The sequence below is a fragment of the Mesocricetus auratus genome, unplaced genomic scaffold (genome assembly GCF_017639785.1).
Source record: "Mesocricetus auratus isolate SY011 unplaced genomic scaffold, BCM_Maur_2.0 Super-Scaffold_100046, whole genome shotgun sequence".
Lineage (NCBI taxonomy): Eukaryota > Metazoa > Chordata > Mammalia > Rodentia > Cricetidae > Mesocricetus > Mesocricetus auratus.
Genome location: NW_024429223.1, coordinates 6,963,737 through 6,983,235, shown reverse-complemented (window position 1 = coordinate 6,983,235; position 19,499 = coordinate 6,963,737). Strand labels below are relative to the sequence as shown.

General features: G+C 48.5%; 1 protein-coding gene across 6 annotated transcripts; it reads right to left on the bottom strand.

The window, feature by feature from the left end:
- Positions 1 to 1,265: 1,265 nt before the first annotated feature.
- On the bottom strand, positions 1,266 to 12,704 carry CUNH19orf12 (chromosome unknown C19orf12 homolog). 6 transcript variants are annotated; one of them, XM_021233884.2, is made up of 4 exons: positions 12,417 to 12,702; positions 12,062 to 12,256; positions 7,150 to 7,319; positions 1,266 to 3,126 (listed from the first exon to the last, which is right to left on the bottom strand). In XM_021233884.2, exons 3-4 carry the CDS (start codon positions 7,307 to 7,309, stop codon positions 2,861 to 2,863), a joined length of 426 nt encoding a protein of 141 aa, XP_021089543.1. In that variant the 5' UTR covers positions 7,310 to 7,319; positions 12,062 to 12,256; positions 12,417 to 12,702; the 3' UTR covers positions 1,266 to 2,860. The 6 variants fall into 6 exon arrangements, with proteins under 6 accessions (XP_021089543.1, XP_040591383.1, XP_040591384.1 ...); XM_040735449.1 differs by having other exon boundaries at positions 12,056 to 12,256; positions 12,417 to 12,698; XM_040735450.1 differs by lacking the exon at positions 12,062 to 12,256 and having other exon boundaries at positions 12,417 to 12,704.
- Positions 12,705 to 19,499: the final 6,795 nt, after the last annotated feature.

Genomic DNA, 19,499 nt, shown 5'->3' with positions numbered 1-19,499 from the left:
TCCACGTGTTTTACAGGTGTCACGCCGACACCAGGGGATCTGACAAGTGCCAGCTGGGGTACAATGATATAAAGTGTCCACCCCCTCCATCCCCATGGGGTGAAGTCCACAGGAGGCCTCATTAAACACGTGGAGCTCTCTGCCCTGCCAGGGTTCTGCACCCCTTCAGGGGGCCCTCAGTCCATAGGGCATAGAGGGCAGGAGGAGGCTAAGCAGAATGTGCAGCCCCAGCCGAAGCCGGCCCGAGACGGTAGTAGGGATCTGGGCTGGGCAGCTTTTACCCATCTGGTAAAGCCACAAGTCAAACCACCTTCCCTCTTAAATGTTAAGGCTTCAAGTCTCAGAAGTAGTTCACACAAAATACATAAAAATGGCTTTTTCAGGGAAAAGTAATTTATTAGTAATTTGATGACATCTGGGTTGTAGTTTTGAAAGCAAAGAGAAGACACATCAGGGAAGACTTCATGATAGGAACATCATTGTCACCTGTCCACAGTGGTTCACACCTGTAATCCCTGCACTCAGGAGGCAGAGGCAGGCGGATCTGAGTTTGAGGCCAGGCTGGTCTACAAAGTGAATTCCAGGGCAGCCAGGGCTACAAAGAGAAACCCTGTCTCAAAAGCCAACACCACTCCCTCCCCCATAAAAGGAAGATTGTTGGCCCATTCTGTCACTTCAGAGGCAGCATACATCTTACTAAAAATATTTCATGTGGAAAACATGTCCCAAAATTTGTTTGTGAAACCACATGGTGTGTGGGTATGGGCTCTGGGTTCCAGAGTTACCAGGCCAAGCTTGGCTTCTGCGGTTAGTAGCTCTGTGGCTTCAAGATGCTTGAATTTTGATTCTAGGCTTCGTTACACGTTCTCTCCCTAGAGGAGTTCCACAGGAAGTGATTTCAAAACAATGATCCCCCAAAGTATTTACTGAAGCCTGGCATAGTGGTATACCTCTATAATACCAACACTTAGGGGGTTGATAGAGGCAGGAGGATCATGAGTTTGAAGCCAAGCGGAACCACACCGAGGAACCCTGTTTTGAAAGCCAACACTTAGAGGTAGGGAGATGGTTTAGCCATGAATGCTTTTGCAGAGTGAATGGGTTCAGTTCCCGGCTCCCATATGACAGCTTAGTCAGCAACTCCTGTTCCAGAATGTCCAGTGCCCCCTTCTGGTATCTGTGTGAATCACATACATACACACTGTATTTACATAAATGCAGACAAAACATGCAAAATAAATAAAACAGAAAGAAATAAAAGTACATAGCATTAAAAATATATGTTTATTCAGTGTCCACCACATAAAAGCCACACGGTGCCAAGCAGGAGCAAGCTGGAGATAGGAGGGGTGACCAAGACACACAGCTCCTGCCCTCCCTGAGGGGGGATAAGAAGAAGTATCAAATGTTTAATCCAGTGTATGACATCATTAGTTGGGCTCCAGTACTAGGACCAACTGGCCAAATCCAAACTGAGTCACTCAAGGTCTGGGACTCAGCTTAGCTTTACAACACTTGCCTTGAATCTATCAAAAGCGGGCTGGGAGTAGGGCTCACTGGTGGTATTTGCCTAGCTTGTGCAGGGCCCTGAGTTCTATCCACGGCACCACAAGGAAAAAAAAAAAAACCAAACAAGCTACTTATCAGGTTTGAGCCATTGTCATTTAGGTAAATCAAGGAGAAGCTAGCCAAATCCTTACACAGCCGGCCGGGTGCAATCCAGGTGATAAGGCGTCTACCCATGGGTTAACTTTAGTGGCACTGTTGTTTCTGCCCTTCCCTTGGTCTCCTCTGTCAACCTCCTCGATCTAATGCATCAGGACACTCACTGCATCTTGACTCTGTGACAGCAAATAAAAGCCAAGTAAGGCAGTGATTTATGTCCCCAACTCCTATCTCCCAGCTTCCTCTATGTTGTCCGGGTTGGCCTTGAATTCCTGGGCTCAAGGATGCTCTCGCTTTGGCCTTTCACTTATCTGGGGCCGTGGGGTGTGCCTCACAGCACCTCGCTCAGTTAGGGTCTTTGAACTCGACTCATTGTTAGTTTTGTCTTTTCACACAAGTGAATTGGAGATTGCGGCCAGTGTAGAGAGGGAACTGAGCATGGAAGAACTAACTTAGATAGGCACAGAGAACAGCCTATGAGGTAAAGCTGGGCATGGCGGCGCAAGCCTACAGTCCCAGCTACGTAGCAAAATCACTTGAGTCCAGGAGTTCAAGGCCAGCCCAGGCAACACAGTGACTACAAAAGTATAGAGAATAAAAAGGGCCCAGAATTGACAATAAAAGTAGAAGATAAATAAGTGCCATGATTGTCCATAAGAAGGCAAAAGACTCTAGAAGTTTAGCCCAAGTTACTCAAGAGAGCCTTGGGTCATAGACAGTGGCAGAGCACAGAAACTGCCTGGCATCTGTGGTTTCACTCAAAGTAGGGACCACTGTCATCCTGAGACCACTGGGAAGTCCTTGGAGGAAGACGGGGAACACAAGGCAAGTAAGCATAACCCTGGCAAGAGTTGACTCTGCACCCCAAGACCCCAGAGTCTATGGGGGTCTAAAACCCTGTGACAGGTACCTAGAGGTCCTCTTCACAGGAAGAGGGGCATTCGGCACAGCTGGACAGCCAACTTCTGTTAGAGCCACAGGATCAGAACTCCCAAGCTGTTTGTGGACGCCAACAGCCTGAATCTTTCCATAGCACACGCATCTCCAGCGGGGGACAGTCCAACAGGATGTACTCGTACTCCAGCTTATAGTCAATGCTGACAATACGCAGGTTTCTCAGAGGTACCCCCCAGGCATCCCTGATTCCCAGGTCACCCCTCGAGAAGCCATAAAGTCATCCCCCAGGGAGAGTGGCCTAGTCATCATAACGGATCTCCGCCTGCAGCTCCTTGGTGATATAGGTGGCTAGCACGGCCAAGAGCTTTTGCTGCATGGCCTGGTTGCTCATGACCAGAGCAGTGAGCTGTACAGCGTCTGTCCAGTCCAAGTTCCTGATGATGGCCGTGGCTTCGTTAACGAGTTTCTGCTGTTCAGCAGGGGGCAGCTCCATTAGGATCTGAGGAACTGGCTTAAACTGTCCACTCGTCATCCAGGCACCTAACAGGCCCCCAACTGCCCCCCCTGAAAAACAAGGAAGGGATCAATTAGTCAGCCTCATTCTCCAACAATGGCTTTGGTTTCTTGCCGAGAATGTAGCCACTGTCGTGACAAGTGGGCACATTCATGAACAGGTCACAGCAAGCTCAGCTTCTGCCAGGCAGCCAGCAGGGCAAAGAATTATGTAGTCTCTAGTCCATTCGGCCCAGGTAATTGACACCCACGCATGTCCCTCCCAGTGCTCCCCACTTACACCCTCCCTACCCCAGATCCCCTTCACGGCTGAACACTCCCACGCCTGAGACTCCCAGAACAACCTGTCCCCACAAAGGGGCTGACAGAGGACAGGGAAACGGTCTTCTGAGAAACCACTTGCCTGGAGAGGCTGGGAGGATGAGCTGTTTCCATGGTATGGCTGTGATCAAACACCACGATAATAAACAGCTTGGGGAAGAAAGAGTTAATTTCATCTTACAAGTCTCAGGTCACACTCGATCACTAACACAAGTCAGGACAGGAACTAACTCAAGGCTGGAACTTGGAGGCAGGAGCTGATGCAAAGGCATTGAGAGGTAGGCGCTGCTTGCTGGCTTGCTCAGCCTGCTTTCCTAAAGCACCCAGAACCACCAGCCCAGGGACTGAACACTCCACAATGAACCAAGCTCTTCCACACCAATCATCAATCAAGAAAATGCACCGTAGGCTTGCCCACAGACCAGTCTAGTAGGGGTATTTCCTCAACTGCGGGTCCCCCTTCCAAAAATAGCTCAAGCTCGTGTCAGGTGGATATAAAATCCATGGCCGAGAGGAAAAATGCCCTAGAAGTTAGAAAATCCCCAGAGAACTCACACGGGAAATGACCCAGGAGGCAAGTCAGGAATTTCACTTGGAGACTGTCTTTTATTCCAGTCTCACAAACAAAACCAAGCCAAATATAACTTACTATCTGGCCCTTCCCAAAACTGGATAAACTTTTACTGTCTCTTGCTTTTTGGAGACCAGGTCTTATTGTGCATCCCAGGGTAGCCCAGAACTCTTGCTCCCCCTGCCACGGCATCCCAGCTGAGAAGCTTGTGCCAGCCACCAAACCCAGCTAGGAACACTATTTTTAGATTTCTGTTTTCATCTTTTCCAGACACTGTAGGGTAGGGGTGGGAGGGTGGCTAGAGAGTCTCAGTTTAAGCACTCTAACATGAAAATACAACCTCAGCTAGAAACATTGTCTTTAGTTGTTACTTTTATTTTTTTTAAGACAGGGTTTCTATGTATAACAGCCCTGGCAGTCCTGGAACTGGCTCTGTAGACCAGGCTGGCCTGGAACTCACAGAGAACCGTCCGCCTCTGCCTCCTGAGTGCTGGGATTAAAGGTGTGGAAATAGTGTTTTTTTTCTTTTAAGATTTATTTATTATATATACAGTGTTCTTCCTCCATGGCAGAAGAGGGCACCAGATGGTTGTGAACCATCATGAGGTTGCTGGGAACTGAACTCAGGACCTCTGGAGAAGCAGTCAGTGCTCTTAACCTCTGAGCCATCTCTCTAGGCCCTAGAATTTCTGGCCGAAGTTAAGTCATGCTGTAACGGAACCTGAAGATCTTGTAGGATGGACAATCCCATATCACCAGGCCATGTGTTGCATGACACAAGGTGCACTAGGGGCAGAAGTATCAAACTAAACACCATCAAGGGCCAGGTAAGCCATCCAAAGTGATGAGGAGAGCATCAGGTCTGGTGGCACACCCTTTTACCCCAGCACTTGAGAGCTAGAGGCAGGTGGATCAAGGAAGAGTTTGAGGCCAGCCTGGGCTACATAGTTCATTCCAAGACAGCCTAAATAGTAAGACTCTCAAAATAGAAAGTGGGCAGAGGGTTCTGGGAAGCTAGGTTCCTGCCTGAAAGAACACCTATTATTGTGTTGTATGCCAGCCAACTGCTGCCACTGGGAACATCAGATCTGAGCCTTTAAAGTCTCCCATGAATTGTATACAGCAGCAATCAGATGGTCACAGATGCAGCCTGACTGGACTTGTGAGTTATTCCTAAGGTACAGGATATGGGATGAGAAACAGCAACTTGAGAGTGGAAAAATCCAGCACACATGACCTTGACCAAGTTGCAAAGGTCAGCCTCACTGGAGGTGTCACAGGATGTCACATATCCCTGGACTGCAGCAGAAGACACGTCCTGTATGAGGGGCTCCCTCCCAAGACTCGTGAGAAGTACATCATGCAGCTGAGAATGTTTTAGAACACCTGCCAGCCGCTTCCCCAGCCCCAGCTGTGGAAAGGAAAGCCTAAGAAACTGTCACAGGCCAGAACAGACTAAGGGAAATGAAGTCATTAAAAGAAAAGTGTCACATACCCTTAATCCCAGTCCTTGGGAGGCAGAGGCAAGGGGATCTCTGTGAATTCGAGGCCAGCATGGTCTTCATAGTGAGTTCTAGGACAGCCAGTGCTACATAGTGAGACCCTGTCTCAAAATCTTAAAAAAAAAATAGTGGCAACTTGGAGGAATACAAGGTCATGGTGCAAAGTCCGGTCAAACAGAAATGGTTCACAGTGTTGCATTAGTGCTAACTGTTTGGTCCCCACCGTGGATGTGGAACACATTTCCACTGGAACTAAATCTGGGTGAGGGACACACAGGGAATTTCTGGACAATCCCTGCAGCTTCTACACATATAAACGAGGATCTCAAGTTTGAGGTCCGATCTGGAATATAAAGTTTCAGACCAGCCTGAGGTACACAGAGAGATCACAGCTCAAAAAATGTGGGTGGGACTGAGGAATTGGCTCAGTGGTTAAGAGCAGGTCACAGGCAGCTCTTTGCTGAGGGCTGATGTTTGATTCCCAGCACCTACATGGCAGCTCACAAGCCTTAACTCCAGTTTCAAAGAACCTGATGCCCTCTGCTAGCCTCTGTGGGTATTGCAACATGTAGTGCATGGACATAACACACAGGCAAAACATCCATACACATAAAATAAAAATAAATAAATAAATATCTTTGTAAATATTTAATTAGGTAAACAGACAGCACAGTTTAGCGAGAACCCACTAGTAGGCTGGGCTCAGAAGACAGACAGTGACACCCATGCTTTCTGAATCCAAGCAAGAAGCAGACAGCTCCTCTTGCTCCCAACACAGGGACAGCCAGTCTCTGAAGGAAAGAGGCATTCCAGGGGAGGAAACCCAGTTCACTCACAAGTTTGAGTCCCTACCAGCGTTACTCAATGTGGGTAAAATTATGGGTTCCCACAACAGACAGCACACAGCTACGATAAAATAGCCCCAACCAGGCTTCCCCTGCGCACTTAGGACGTCTTCTCCTTTTGTGGGAAGAAGCTGAAGTCGGGACTACCAAAGTCACAGATTTCGGGAACACAAAAGGTAAGGATCTGCGACATTCATGGGACACAGAGACACACTTGTCGGCAAGCTGGGAAACAGAAAGCAGAACAGAAGCCAGCCTCACGGCTACATAGCTTCCCTCTGCCCAGCCTGAAAACCACCTAGCAATAGCTTCTAGAAGACTGGGATCAAGGAAGAGTTGTCCCCCTAGGCTGTCTGCACACAACATTAGTCAGTAAAAAACCACCCAGCTGCACATGGCAGGTTCCCAGCCTGCAGTGGGGATGTCAGCTAAACTATACTGAACGGTCCATGGCCACCTTAGGAGAAGGCCAGCAGAGTGCAGTGATCTACAGCTTTAGGTTCCTGTCTCGAGTTCCTGCCCTGACTTTTCTTCATAATGGACTGTAAGCCTCTCCACGTTGTTTTTAGTCCTGGTTTTTTCTCATTAGGAGGACCCAGACACCCCAGTACCTTTAGACTCAAGGACACGTCTCTAGGGAAAGGGCAGAGCCAGTGGGTTCCTGGAGGAAAGGGGCCTCCCAAGTCTGACAGATGCAAACACGAAGACAAGAGGAATCCAGCCTGAAATGCATTATGTAGCCCAGGCTATCCTTGAACTCTCCACGTTCCTGCCTTCCCGGGGTCAGGGATTACAGGTCTGAACCAAGGCTGGCTGTAGCTGTGAAGACACTCACCAAGAGCAAGTCCCGGTGGGCCACCAACGACACCACCGACGAAGGCCACTGTCCCCACAACCAAGGCACCCCTCCCGGAGTGTTTGACGGCCGCCTTCATATTTCTCTCCTGGGAAACCGAACACAGGAGCTTCATGACGTCATCCACCACGATGGGCATGTCGGCAGACCTTAAAGGGCCATTCAAAGAGACGGGTGGTTCAGTGCTTGCACAGCTGTGTACTTAAAAAAATGTGCATACAGGTGTTCTGCTGCTTGTATGTCTATGTGCCACATGTGTGCAGTGCCCTCTGGGGGCCAGTGATCCCGTGGAACTGGAGCTACCGACAGCTGTGAAACATCATGTGGGTGCCAGGAAATCACACCCGGGTCCTCTAAAAGGACAGCCCCTGAGTCTTCTCTCCAGTCTCTGTTTTTGTGTTTTGGTTTTGTCCATTTTTTGAGATAAGGCCTCCTTTGCTACATACTCCAGATCAATCCATTTAGTTTATTTATTTATTCTGAGATAAAGTCTTGCTACATACTCAGGACCATAATCCTTTCGCCTCGGGCTTTTGCCTCGGGGATAACAAGGGAGTACCAGCGTCCCTCAGTGACTGAAAGGAGAGCTTTAACGAGCTTATGCGTATTTTGACCCAAACCTATCAGCTTCTAGCATCTCAGGAAGAGTGCCCACCTTCCTGGAAAGGAGTTGCTCAGTCGGTCATGTGCATGGGGGACCGGCACCCAGCCCTGTGTGTTCTCTGTCGCCAAGGATCTGGGCATCAGCTAACAAGCAAAACGGGAGCGGCAGAGTGGATGAAAGGTCTTTTCTGCCCTCTGATCGGCTTTAGACAAACGAGGAAGCAGCCTCAGTCACAGGCTTTACCAGTCCCCGAGCAAGCTCAGCCTGGCCTCTCTCATACCAACAGCCTTCCAAGTGGCTCCAGCAACCTTTAACATACAAAGCCTGGCAGGGATGAGAAAGTCCCAGCCTTACGCCTCTCTCGTGTGACAAAGCATCGATGAAGCCAAGGCAGAAAGAGGGGAAAGGACAAGACTCTGAGGCCACATCGGCAGTTGCCTGCTGGGCAGCCCAGAGCCGGGAGTTGGATATTTAGCTTTAAGATGAAGTTAAAACGGAGCTGAAAATGAGGTTCTTTATGGTAGACACAAAAATGCTCTGAGTTTGAGCCTCAGTGGGGGCAAGGGGGGGAAGGTGGACCCTTATAAGGGGTACAGAGAGGGGTGCAGAGTGACTGAGAGGAGCCGAGGGGCAAGAGCTAGGCATGGTAGCATACGCTGTCCTCCCGGTACTTGGGAAGCTAAAGCGAACCCATGGCCAGCCCGAATTAGACAGCTAAACTTCCTACTAAACTAAAAATAATAATTAGTTAATAATAAAGAAAAGCGGGAACAATATGAATCAGCAAGACGAAGCCATCACAGAACAAAATACGTCAGATTTCTAGGGCTTGGCGATTGGCATGGTGGCTCATAGCTGCCACTTCAGCACTTGGGAAGTAGAAGATCTGGATGAGTCTGAGGCCAGCCTGGGCTACACAGTGAGGTACAGACAGGCCTACATTCCAGAGCAAGACCCTGTCTCAAAACAAGAGATTTCCAGGGGTTTACAAGACACATGAAACAATAGACAGAGGGCCCTTAAGAACAATGAATCGTGTCACCAGGCAGTGGTGGTGCACGCCTTTAATCCCAGCACTCGGGAGGCAGAGGCAGGTGGATCTCTGTGAGTTCGAGACCAGCCTGGTCTACAGAGCGAGTTCCAGGACAGCCTCCAAAGCCACGGAGAAACCCTGTCTCAAAAAACCAAAAAAAAAAAAAAAAAAAAAAAGAAAAAGAAGAACACTTTGCCCTGCTGCCTGGGAAGTAAGAGGCAGAGGCATAGCCATAGGTAAAGAGCATTGTGCCCCACAGACGGATGGACAGGCCACTTCATAAGGCTGGGGAGAAAAGGCTGCAGAGCTGATGCTTCTAGAAGACTCCCTCATGTTCTGCTCCCATGAGGCTGAGGTACCTGTCTCCTAAGGGAGTCCCAGGCTACTGTCAACAGCCTTGGATTACACCAGGCTTTGGTCAGTTGGTTGATTTCTCTGTCTGCCCAATAATTATGCAGAATCTTCAATGTAAAATTATCCTCTGGCAAGCCTGGCGGTGGTGGCACACACCTTTAGTTCCAGCACTTGGGAGGCAGAGACAGATCTCTGTGAGTTCAAGGCCACCCTGGTCTACAAAGCTACACAGAGAAACCCTGTCTCAAAAAAAAAAAAAACAAAAAAAAACAAACCACACACAAACAATGTCCTCTGGCTCTGGGAGTTCTGAGCCCTAAGGAACTCATGGAATCACTACATTGTCACCAAGGCTATTTTTCAAAACTTCTGGACACTCCCAGGAGGAAGAAGTATGTTGTGTTCCAGCCCCTTGAAATGTTCCTTTTTCTCACCCCCAACCCCCTTTGAGATTTCTTCATAGTCCTCCTAAGGTCTGCACCGTCATCTCTGGCTTCCTTAAACATTCTGATAAACTGCTGATGAATGTCTTCCTTTCAAAAGACTAGCACCCCACTCCCATCCCGTAAGGTAGCTAACTACTTCCCAGTTCTGCTCGGGTGCAGATCCAGCTTTTTGTTTAATCTGTCAGTTACAACGGAAAAGGTCAGGTGCAGCCCAGGTCTCAGAAGACGGCAGGATAGCACCCATGCTCGGAAGTGCAAGGCTCGTGACATTCCTGTCCTGAAGCACCGGCACGAAGACACCACTCCACGTATCAAATCTCTGCAGGACAACGGATCTGCACTCCCAAAACGGCTGTTGTGTAACAAGACGGTGCATGTGAAAAAAAGCAGGACAGAGAAGTATACAACAGCTCCCCCCTCATCAATAAGGAATACATCCTGAGACTCCGGTAGATGCCTGAAAGCTAGATCATTCTGTCCTTCCAACTGTTATGCCCTCCTTCCTTTGCAATGTAACTCTCCAGCTTTGGAGTCTTTATTAAGTAAAACGAGGTTCCTTGAGTACATGCACTGGGCACCCACAGCTGAGGGCTACTGAGAGGCTAGTGTGTGGGTAGAGTATACTCTGCGGACACACTGGACAAAGGCAAGACTCACATCCTAGGCAGAATGCAGCAGGGCGACATGAGATTTCTCACACTTCTTGGACAAAATGAGATTTCTAACTACTTAGGAAACCTGTGGTTTAAAACTTACTAAGTGGTCGGGCATTGGTGGCGCACGCCTTTAATCCCAGCACTCGGGAGGCAGAGGCAGGTGGATCTCTGTGAGTTCAAGGCCAGCCTGGTCTACAAAGCCAGTTCCAGGACAGCTTCCAAGACAATACAGAGAAACCCTGTCTTGAAAAACAAAAAACAAAAAAAAAAAACAAACAAACAAACAAAAAAAAACCCAAACTTACTAAGTATTTAAAACGGTTTATTTCTGAAAAGTTTCACTTACTATCTGGCTGCAGTTAGTTGAAACTACAGAAGGCAAAACTGCGGACAAGGGAGCAGGCTCATTTCAGCCTCTATTATCTTCAGAACTGCTCTGAATAACGTTAAGTGAAAACCCATGGAGCAGATAAGGCACCAGCATGCACATGTCATTAATCTCCACCTAGTCCAGCTAAATCAGTGCAAGAGGACAAACGAGGTTCTATAGCAGGTGCCAGGAAACAGGGAGCTGGGCAAGAAATACTCCAGCTGAGTATTCTGCACTCTGTGGCTGCAAGGCAAGGGCGATTTTAACTTCTTGAATAATTGCAGAAGTTACAGCAGCAACAGGCTTTTGTTGAGAAAGAAAGGTTTGCAGCCCAGCTCCTGAGTCCGTGTGTTTCATTTCCTGCATTCTTCATGCCCAAGAGACTGAAAAAAAAAAGTCCTTTTCTCCTCCTCCCAGCACAGGGTCACCTGTGTCTGTTAGAGATGAGGATGCAAGGGCCTTCCCACAGTAACAACTATTTTAGTAATGCTGTGTCTTCAAAATGGGTCCTGCCCGCTGAAGTTCACCTGCCAGCCACAGGGAAGGCAGATGATGTTAACTGAGAGCTCTGATGTTTTAGTCACCCAGGCTAGTGGGAAGATGACAACCCTTGGACAGCAGTCTGAGTAAGTTTAATCAAGTTGTCAGGGACAAGGGAGGGGGCTTCAGAGCTAACAGGGACCTCCATGTTCTTTACAGCAATATTAGACAAAGGTGGGATTCCAATTTCCTGTGTGGAAGGAGGAAGTGTGTGTTGGGGGAGAAACGAAACAGAGAGTGGAGAACAGGCCCTTGCCCAGAAGTCACTATCCGGAATTTACGCACCCACCACACAAAGTTGCTTTTTAATTACTTGACTGTTGCTATTTAAAAATAAGACATCTAGAGCACCCCTGGGACTCCAGCACTGGGGAGGCTACAGTAGGAGGACTGACGGTAAAGACCAGCAATAACAAAATCTTAAAACCTCCTGAAAGATCAGAAGGCGTCAGTGGTAGGTTCTCTACATAGCTGGCAGACTGGGCTGGCACTGGTAAACTCGGCAGGGCAATGCCCTCTGTCCGGGCCTCGCCCCTGCCTACATGCACCTTATTCACTTACTCAGTCATAGCAGAACGCTTCTCAATCACAACTCCAACAAATCTGGCCTTCTGCGCCCCTGACATCCCTTCCTGACCATCTCTAAGACAGCACCCAGGTTCTGCAATCCCGTAAGGGTTAGGCTGTGGGAGCCGCCGCAGCGCGCACGCGCACTCCCGCAAACGCCCGCTGATGCTGGCTGCGCGCGGAGCCGCCGGGACTCCAGCCTCGGCGCTGCAGCTTAGGCCTGTCCGTGCCTCAGTTCCTTCCCAGGAAGATGACCAGCCAGACACCGTGGAGTCCCCGACAGGCTCCACACACCCTGGCTTCCCCCGCGCGCACCTTTACCGTGCTGGTGTCTGGAACCGCGGGGACACTGAGGCTCGCTCCGCTCTGCCGGCTCCGCTTTGCTAGCGCCAGGGAGGCGCTCACAGGACACCGCCACCCTCCCTGGCTCCGCCCTCCCGCCTTCCGGCTCTGCGGGCCTTCCGGGTCGAAGTGCCTTGGGTCTCCTCGGGTCCGGGTCCTCAAGCTGGGCAAGGCCTGGAAAGGGACCCTGAGAGCTCAGCCGAACGTCCGCCGCCCCTCTCTGCCCCGCCCCAGCATCTGCTTGGCTGACACCGAGACCATGGCCAGGAACCCCATAGGGAACGCCTGGAGACGACTTGGTGTCCCGACTACCCAGCCTTGTACCCAAACTCACGTCTAGGATCCCGGGTCGCTCCTGGAAGGTCCTCTCCGGGCACCCTTTGCGCTGGGTCTGTGACCTGCAGCGTCTCCCCACCCCACCCCCGGAGTCTTGGGCGTGGAAGATGCTGCAGGGGGTTGAGCTAACACTGAGGCCTGCGTGGGGCGCACAAGGGCTGGCCTAGCTCTCAGACCTTCTCAGGCTACCAAGGAGCCCACTCCACTTGCAGTCCAAGGGAGGCAGCTTGGGAGGAGAGCAAAGAGTAGCAAAAACAAGAGAGGCCCGTAGGTACAGCGATCCCCTATTCCTGACTCCAGGCACCCTAGGGCTAGCCTTGAGCTACTCCCAAAGACTTCTGGAAGCGCTCCCAATACTGTGAACTGTAACGCCGAGCGAAGTCTTGCTGAGTAGGCACGGTTGTCCTTGCCAAAACTACATTTAGAGGGGCTGGGTTGGCTAACACCCCACCATTAGGAAATGTGGACTCCAGTCTGGGTCAGTGTGGCTTCCAGCAAGCTCTGCCTGGGGGGGGGGGTGTGCAGCAAGCCTTCAGATGACAGACTGCTTCTCGTGAAATGTCATATTGTGCTCTTTTGTGCCTTCTTGTGGGAAGGCTTCGAAAGCCCTTTAATACCAACATCCTCCTGGGCTGGCGTGGAAAATGCTGTCCGTCTTCGAATTTCTTGAGGTTACGTTACTTTCAAGAGCCAAAGTTAACTGAGGCCAGGAATAGGTCAGCTCGCTGCTCCTCCTCTGCTTACGCTGAGTGTCGCCCCCCCCCACTCCGCGAGCGCCCTCTGGTGGCATGTTAAAGAACAGGACCGTTGTCTCCGTTGCCCAAGACCAGAAAGCACAAGAAGCAAGTAGAAATGCAGGGAGCAAGAAAAAAAGCTCAGTGGAGAGGAAAGGGCAGGATATAAGACATTCACACAAGGGCTGGAGAGATGGCTCAGAGGTTAAGAGCACTGTCTGCTCTTCCTGAGGTCCCGAGTTCAATTCCCAGCAACCACATGGTGGCTCACAACCATCCAATCATCCGTAATGAGATCTGGTGCCCTCTTCTGGCACGTAGGCGTACATAACACTGTGCTATAATAATAAATAAATCCTTAATAAAAAGAAAGACATTCTCACAAATGATGAATGAATTCACAAAGTGATCACGCTGAAGACTAGAAATGTCACACGCAGTCTGTCTGTGAGGGAGGCACCCCAGTAGGGCTAGGTGGCGTCCATCCATAGTCCCATCATTTGGGACCCACCTTTAATCCTAGCACTCAAAAGGCAGAGTCAGGCAGATCTCTCAGTTTGGGGTGAGCATGAACACAGAAAGTTCCAGATGGGCCAGGACTACATATTAAGACCCTGTCTCAAACAACAACCTAAAAACAAACAAAACCCATAAGAGTTTGAGACCAGCCTAGGCTGAATATGGAGACCCTGTCTCAACCATCTCCCCTCCCAACCCTAAACTCACACATTGAAAGCTATTGGTAGGGTAGTGATATGGATCTTTGGGAGGTGACTAGTGACCTCAAATAAGAGCAGGAGGGAGTTTGTTGTCCCTTCCTCTGTAATTTTTTTAAAGATTTATTTATTATGTATACAGTGTTCTGCCTCCAGGCCGGAAGAGGGCACCAGATCTCACTACAGATGGCTGTGAGCCACCATGTGGTTGCTGGGAATTGAACTCAGGACCTCTGGAAGAGCAGCCAATGCTCTTAACCTCTGAGCCATCTCTCCAGCCCCCCTTCCTCTGTAATCTTGTACTTCCTGGTCTCCAAACTAAGAAATCAGTTCAATTGTTCATAAATCCCCCATCCTTGCGATTTTGTTACAGAAGCTTGAAGGGATTAAGACACTTCCCCCTGAGCCTGAGGGAAAGAGCCTTGTCTCTCTTAGCTTCTGGTAAAGTCACCAGTCTTTGATAACCATTGGCCTGCAGTGTTATTCTCCTCTGTTGCTGCATGGCATTCTCGTGTGTGTGTGTGTGTGTGTGTGTGTGTGTGTGTGTGTGTGTGTGTGTGTGTTATGTGTGTCTGGTGGTGCATGCATGTGAGTCTGTAGATTGGTACACCTATGTGTGTACATGAAGATGCCAGAACAAGACATGAGGAATTCTTCCTCTATTACTGTCTTTGGGGATTTGAAAGAAGATGGTCCCCAAAAGGGAGTGGCACTATTAGGTGTGGTCTTGTTGGGAGAGGTGTGTCACTGTGGAGGCAGGCTTTGAGACCTCATATACGCTCAAGCCACGCCCAGTGAGACACACTACTTCCTGTTGCCTGTGCAAGATGTAGAACCCTCATGTGCCCAGGCCAGCAGGGCACAACCAAGGTCGAGCCCAGAGAAACCTGGAATGAGGGGACAGGAAACAAGAGAAACGGACAGGCTTTCTGATCAAGCTATCTGGTTTTATTTTCCTTAGGTGTGTTATATAGTGGTTGGGGGGGAGGACTCGGTAGGGCAGAGTAATCAAAGGAGAGGGGTCTTTACCTAGTAACCAGGCCAATGAAGGTGAGCAGATAGCAGGTGTTGGCAAGCTGAATGGGTCGCAGAAGGAGGGGTAGTTAATTGATCTAATTGTGGAATGTTTCCTTTTTTGCCATTAGCTATTCCTGTGAGCCCAAGTTTTATTCATCAGGAAGCTGGGGAGGGGAAGATGGTTGAATGGGACTGAAGGTAGGTATTCTTTTAACACGATGAGCTATTTAAAAAGGCTCGGGCCGGGCGGTCATGGCCCATGCCTTTAATCCCAGCACTCAGGAGGCAGAGGCAGGCGGATCTCTGTGAGTTCGAGGCCAGCCTGGTCTACAGAGTGAGTTCCAGGACAGCCTCCAAAGCCACAGAGAAACCCTGTCTCGAAAAACAAAAACAAAAAAACAAAAAAACAAAAAAAAAAGGATGGGAATATTTGCAAGAGGTCCTATATACCAATGATGGCTCCTGCATGCTGCCATGTCCCACCATGATGATAATAGACTGAACCTCTGAAATGTAAGTCACCCAATTAAATGCCTTGTAAGAGTTGCCAACCCTATCTAAGCCATTGTCCCTTATTGTCTTGAGCTGAGGTTGCTTACTGAATCAGTCAGTGTCTTGGGAGTTCAACTAGGCAGCTCCTGGGATCTGCCAGGTGCTACCCACACCTCCAATGCTGGAGCCCCAGGCATAGGTAGCCATACCCGGCTCTTTACATGGGTGCTAGGAACTCACACTCAGGCCCCCATGCTTGCACAGAAAGCACTTAGCCAGTAAGCTATCTCCTCAGTGACCCATTCCCTAGTCCTTATAAGGATACAAATTATGGTGGCTAAGAGCCCACCTTTATGACCTCATTTTTACATCCATAAAGACCCTACTTTCAAATAAGGTTACATATGCAGTGACAGAGTTGGGACTTCATGTCTTTGCAGGAACTGTTGTTCACTCTGATAACTCAATGGGGATGGCCCCCATAGGTTCATACGTTTAAACGCTTGGTTCCTGTTGGTGGAACTATTTTGAGATGTGACTTGTTGATGGAGGTGTGTCACAGGGGCCAGGCTTTGAGGCTTCAAAAGATTGGCAACATGGTGTGCTGTCTGCTTCCTGTTTGTGGACCAAGATATGGGCTCTCTGTGGCCGAAGGGATGGCTCAGTGCTTAAGAGAACTTCCTTCTTTTTCAGAGGACCTACGCTCAGTACTCAGTACTCAGTACTCACTACCACCTGTAACTCCAGCTCCAAGAGAGTCTGATGTCTCTGGCCTCCACTGGCAACTGTATTCAGATGCATACGCACAAAACAAATTAATAACTAATAAAAATAAATAAAAAGATGTGAACTCCCAGCTGCTGTTCAGTCATCTGCCATCATGAACACTGACTCTCTGGAGCTGTAATCCCAACGAAATCTTTCTTTTATAGGTTGTCTCGGTCATGATGTTTTATTGCAGCAATAGAAAAGTAACTAAGACTAACCCGTAACACCAGGAACTCACGAGAAGCCAGCTGTTATCATTTCTGAGCACGTGCCTGACAGACACATGCCCACTCCATGGCGGGACACAGAGTCCTCGTGCCAAGTCTAAGTCAAGCTTGACGTGTGCCTGAGGACCACTGACGCTCAAGTCTTGGCTGATCTTGACTCTGAAAGTGTCAAGAAGGTCTGGAGACCTATGGCAATTTCGCCTTGGGCTCTATCACTTCTTCTAAAGGTTAATCCATCATTCATCTTTTCATGACTTAGCATCAGTCTGCATGCTTGCTGTGGCATTCTGAGTGCTGTCATCACTGCCAGGATTATTGTTACTCCTCCCCTGCACAGCCATGACTCCCTAAGCCATCATCACCACCTCAGTCTCCGCCAGGTCCCCAGCCTTTCAAGTGCCAACTTACCCAAAGTGGGACATTAAAGATCTTTAGTAGAGCCAGGAGATGGCTGGCAGGCTATATGACCCCTTATTCCTCTCTAATCACGACCGCTTTCCCCAAAGTCACATTTAAAAAGAAACAGCAAAGCTCAGTGAAAACACAAGCTGGGACAAAGTCCTAGGCTGGTCCCCGACTTATCCTTACCGTCCTCAACTACGGAATGAAGACAAGAACCCAGACTCTCAACAACCTGGGCTTATTGTGACAACTAAATGAAAAAGTAGGCAAAAGGTGCTGTGTCCCCTGAGAACAGGAGGCCAGTCATAGTACCAGCCTGCTGTCAATGGCTTGTGTCTACAAGGCACCCTGAGGACTCTAAGGGAGAACTTACAAGTTAATTCGACAGAGCTATGTTGCGCCCCAAGTCTGCCTGATGAAATATACAGTGCCAGGCAGAGGTGGCAAGCACCTATTGTCTCGGCATTTGAGAGACTGAGGCAAGAGGATTATTACAACTTTGATGGACAGGGAGGTTGGAGAGATGGTTCAGCAGTTAAGAGCACACCGACTGCTCCTCTAGAGGACCTGGGTTCAGTCCCCAGCAGCTAACAACTGTCTGTAACTCCAAGATCTGACACCCTCATACAAACACACATGCATGCAAAACACCAATGCAAATAAAAATAAATTATTTAAAAAAAAGAAAAAAGAAAACTTTGAGGCCAGCCTGAGCTACACAGCAAGATCCTATCTTGAAAAAAAAAGGGGGGGGGTGATATACAGGCATGAAGAGATGGTTCAGTAGTTAAGAGCACCAACTGCTCTTCCAGAGGACCTGGTTAGATTTCCAGGACCCACATGGCCGCTCGCTGTAACTCTAGTCCCAGGGGATCTGACACCCTCTCCTGGCCTTTGTGGGTAGCAGACTCACAGGCATACATTCAGGCAAAATACCCATTCACATAAAATGAAATTGAATTTAAAATAAGAACCATACTCTATGAAAGTAGAAAGGACACTATTTGGGGCAAGGATGAACACCAGAGAGGATAATGGGGTGAATATGGTTCAAGTATATGATATACTTAAACAAAAATGTAATGAAACCCAATCATACAACAAATATATGCTAATAAATGTTTTATTGGTGATGGTTGAGACAGGGTCTCACTGAGTAGCCTTTGGTGGCCTAGAACTCACTACATAGACCAGGGGTGGCCTTGAATTTGTGTTTATCCTTCTGTTTCTTCCTCTCAAGTGCTAGGATTGAAATCATGCAACATCACACCCAGCTAATATTTTTTTTTAAAGAATGGAAAAATAATTAGACCCTACTTCAAACCCCACTAAAAAATTTTAGCTTTCCAATTATGGCAGAGCTGACTCCTGGATGAGGCCCAGGGAATGTGTCACAGATGGTTCTGAGGGGACTTTGGAAGATTACAATGCTATAAAAGGTTGCGGGGGCTACCTTGCCTTCCTCTCAGAGGGCACAGGAGAGTTTCCCACTTGGAAGACTTATTTTCAGTCTGAGAACAATGCGTTTCAATGGTTCTGTTGAACATGCAATTCTCACACAAGTATTTCTATAATTATCCTGTTTCAGTTATGATACAGTCTCTGGAACAATGGGACTTTTATTGTATGGCTATATCTGTTATAATAGATGTTTTATTACAGAAAATTATGGTAGAGTCACTCTTACAATTCTGAAGTTTTCATTTCAAATTACTCATAGAATGGAAATCCCTTTTTTTTCCTTAAGTAGTTTTACTTTAATGCTGCAACGAGTGCATATTTTTAACCCTAGTTGGCTTGAGAGATCCTGCAGTAGCAGAATATTTTCTTTTGCTTCGGGTACATACTATGAGGTCACTTGTGGTATTTACTAGCTAGCCATCCTGGCCAGTACGCTTTAAAATCCTTTTCATTTAGTCGCTGCTGGAGAGATGGCTTAGTAATCAAAACACTTATTGCTTGCTCTCATAGAGTACCTGGACTCAATGCCCAGCACCCACAGGGCAACTCACAATTACCTGCCACCCCTATTCCCAGGGATCTGATGCTCTTTTCTGACCAGCTCGGGTACCAGACATGGAGGCAATGCAGGTGAAATACTCATACACATAAAATAGAAAATTTCTGGTTCATCTAGATCATCTGGATCAATTACGTATATCTCCCACACACACACACACACACACACACACTCTGTGATACATGTATGTGTGCTTGTAGATTAAGGCTTATCTTCCTTATTTTTTAATTACGTATAGTCTGTGTGTGCACATGACTGCAGGTGCCTGAGGCCAGAAGGGGAGGTGTCATATCTCCTGGGTACAGGAGTTGTGAACAGCTGTAAGATAACCCACTCGGGAGGCAGAGGCAGGCAGATCTCTATGAGTTCGAGACCAGCCTGGTCTACACAGCGAGTTCCAGGACAGCCTCCAAAACAATACAGAGATACCCTGTCTTCAAAACAAAACAAAAAACCATGTGGGTGCTGGGAATTGAGCCCAGGTCCTCTGGAAGAGCAGTCCTGCTCTTAGCCAGTGAACCATCTCTCCAGATCCTGTGTGTGGTACTTTTGCGGCATAAACTCCATATGTAATCCAAGCTGGCCTTGAAGTTAAGATCTCCCTGCCTCTACCTCCCAAAAGCTGGAACTGTAGGCACATGCCATTGAACCCAGCACTCCGCACAATTTCAAAAGTATTGCTAAAGAGATTCCCCACCACCCTTA

Bases quoted from the DNA above. Each gene is read 5' to 3' on its own strand.
- CUNH19orf12 (XM_013121841.3), bottom strand. From the start codon at position 11,799: ATGTCAGGGGCGCAGAAGGCCAGATTTGTTGGAGTTGTGATTGAGAAG. The intron at 7,320-11,734 runs GTAAGTGAATAA...TGGCCCTTTAAG, and splicing joins AAGCGTTCTGCTATGACTGA to GTCTGCCGACATGCCCATCG. The intron at 3,127-7,149 runs GTGAGTGTCTTC...CTTGTTTTTCAG, and splicing joins CCCACCGGGACTTGCTCTTG to GGGGGGCAGTTGGGGGCCTG.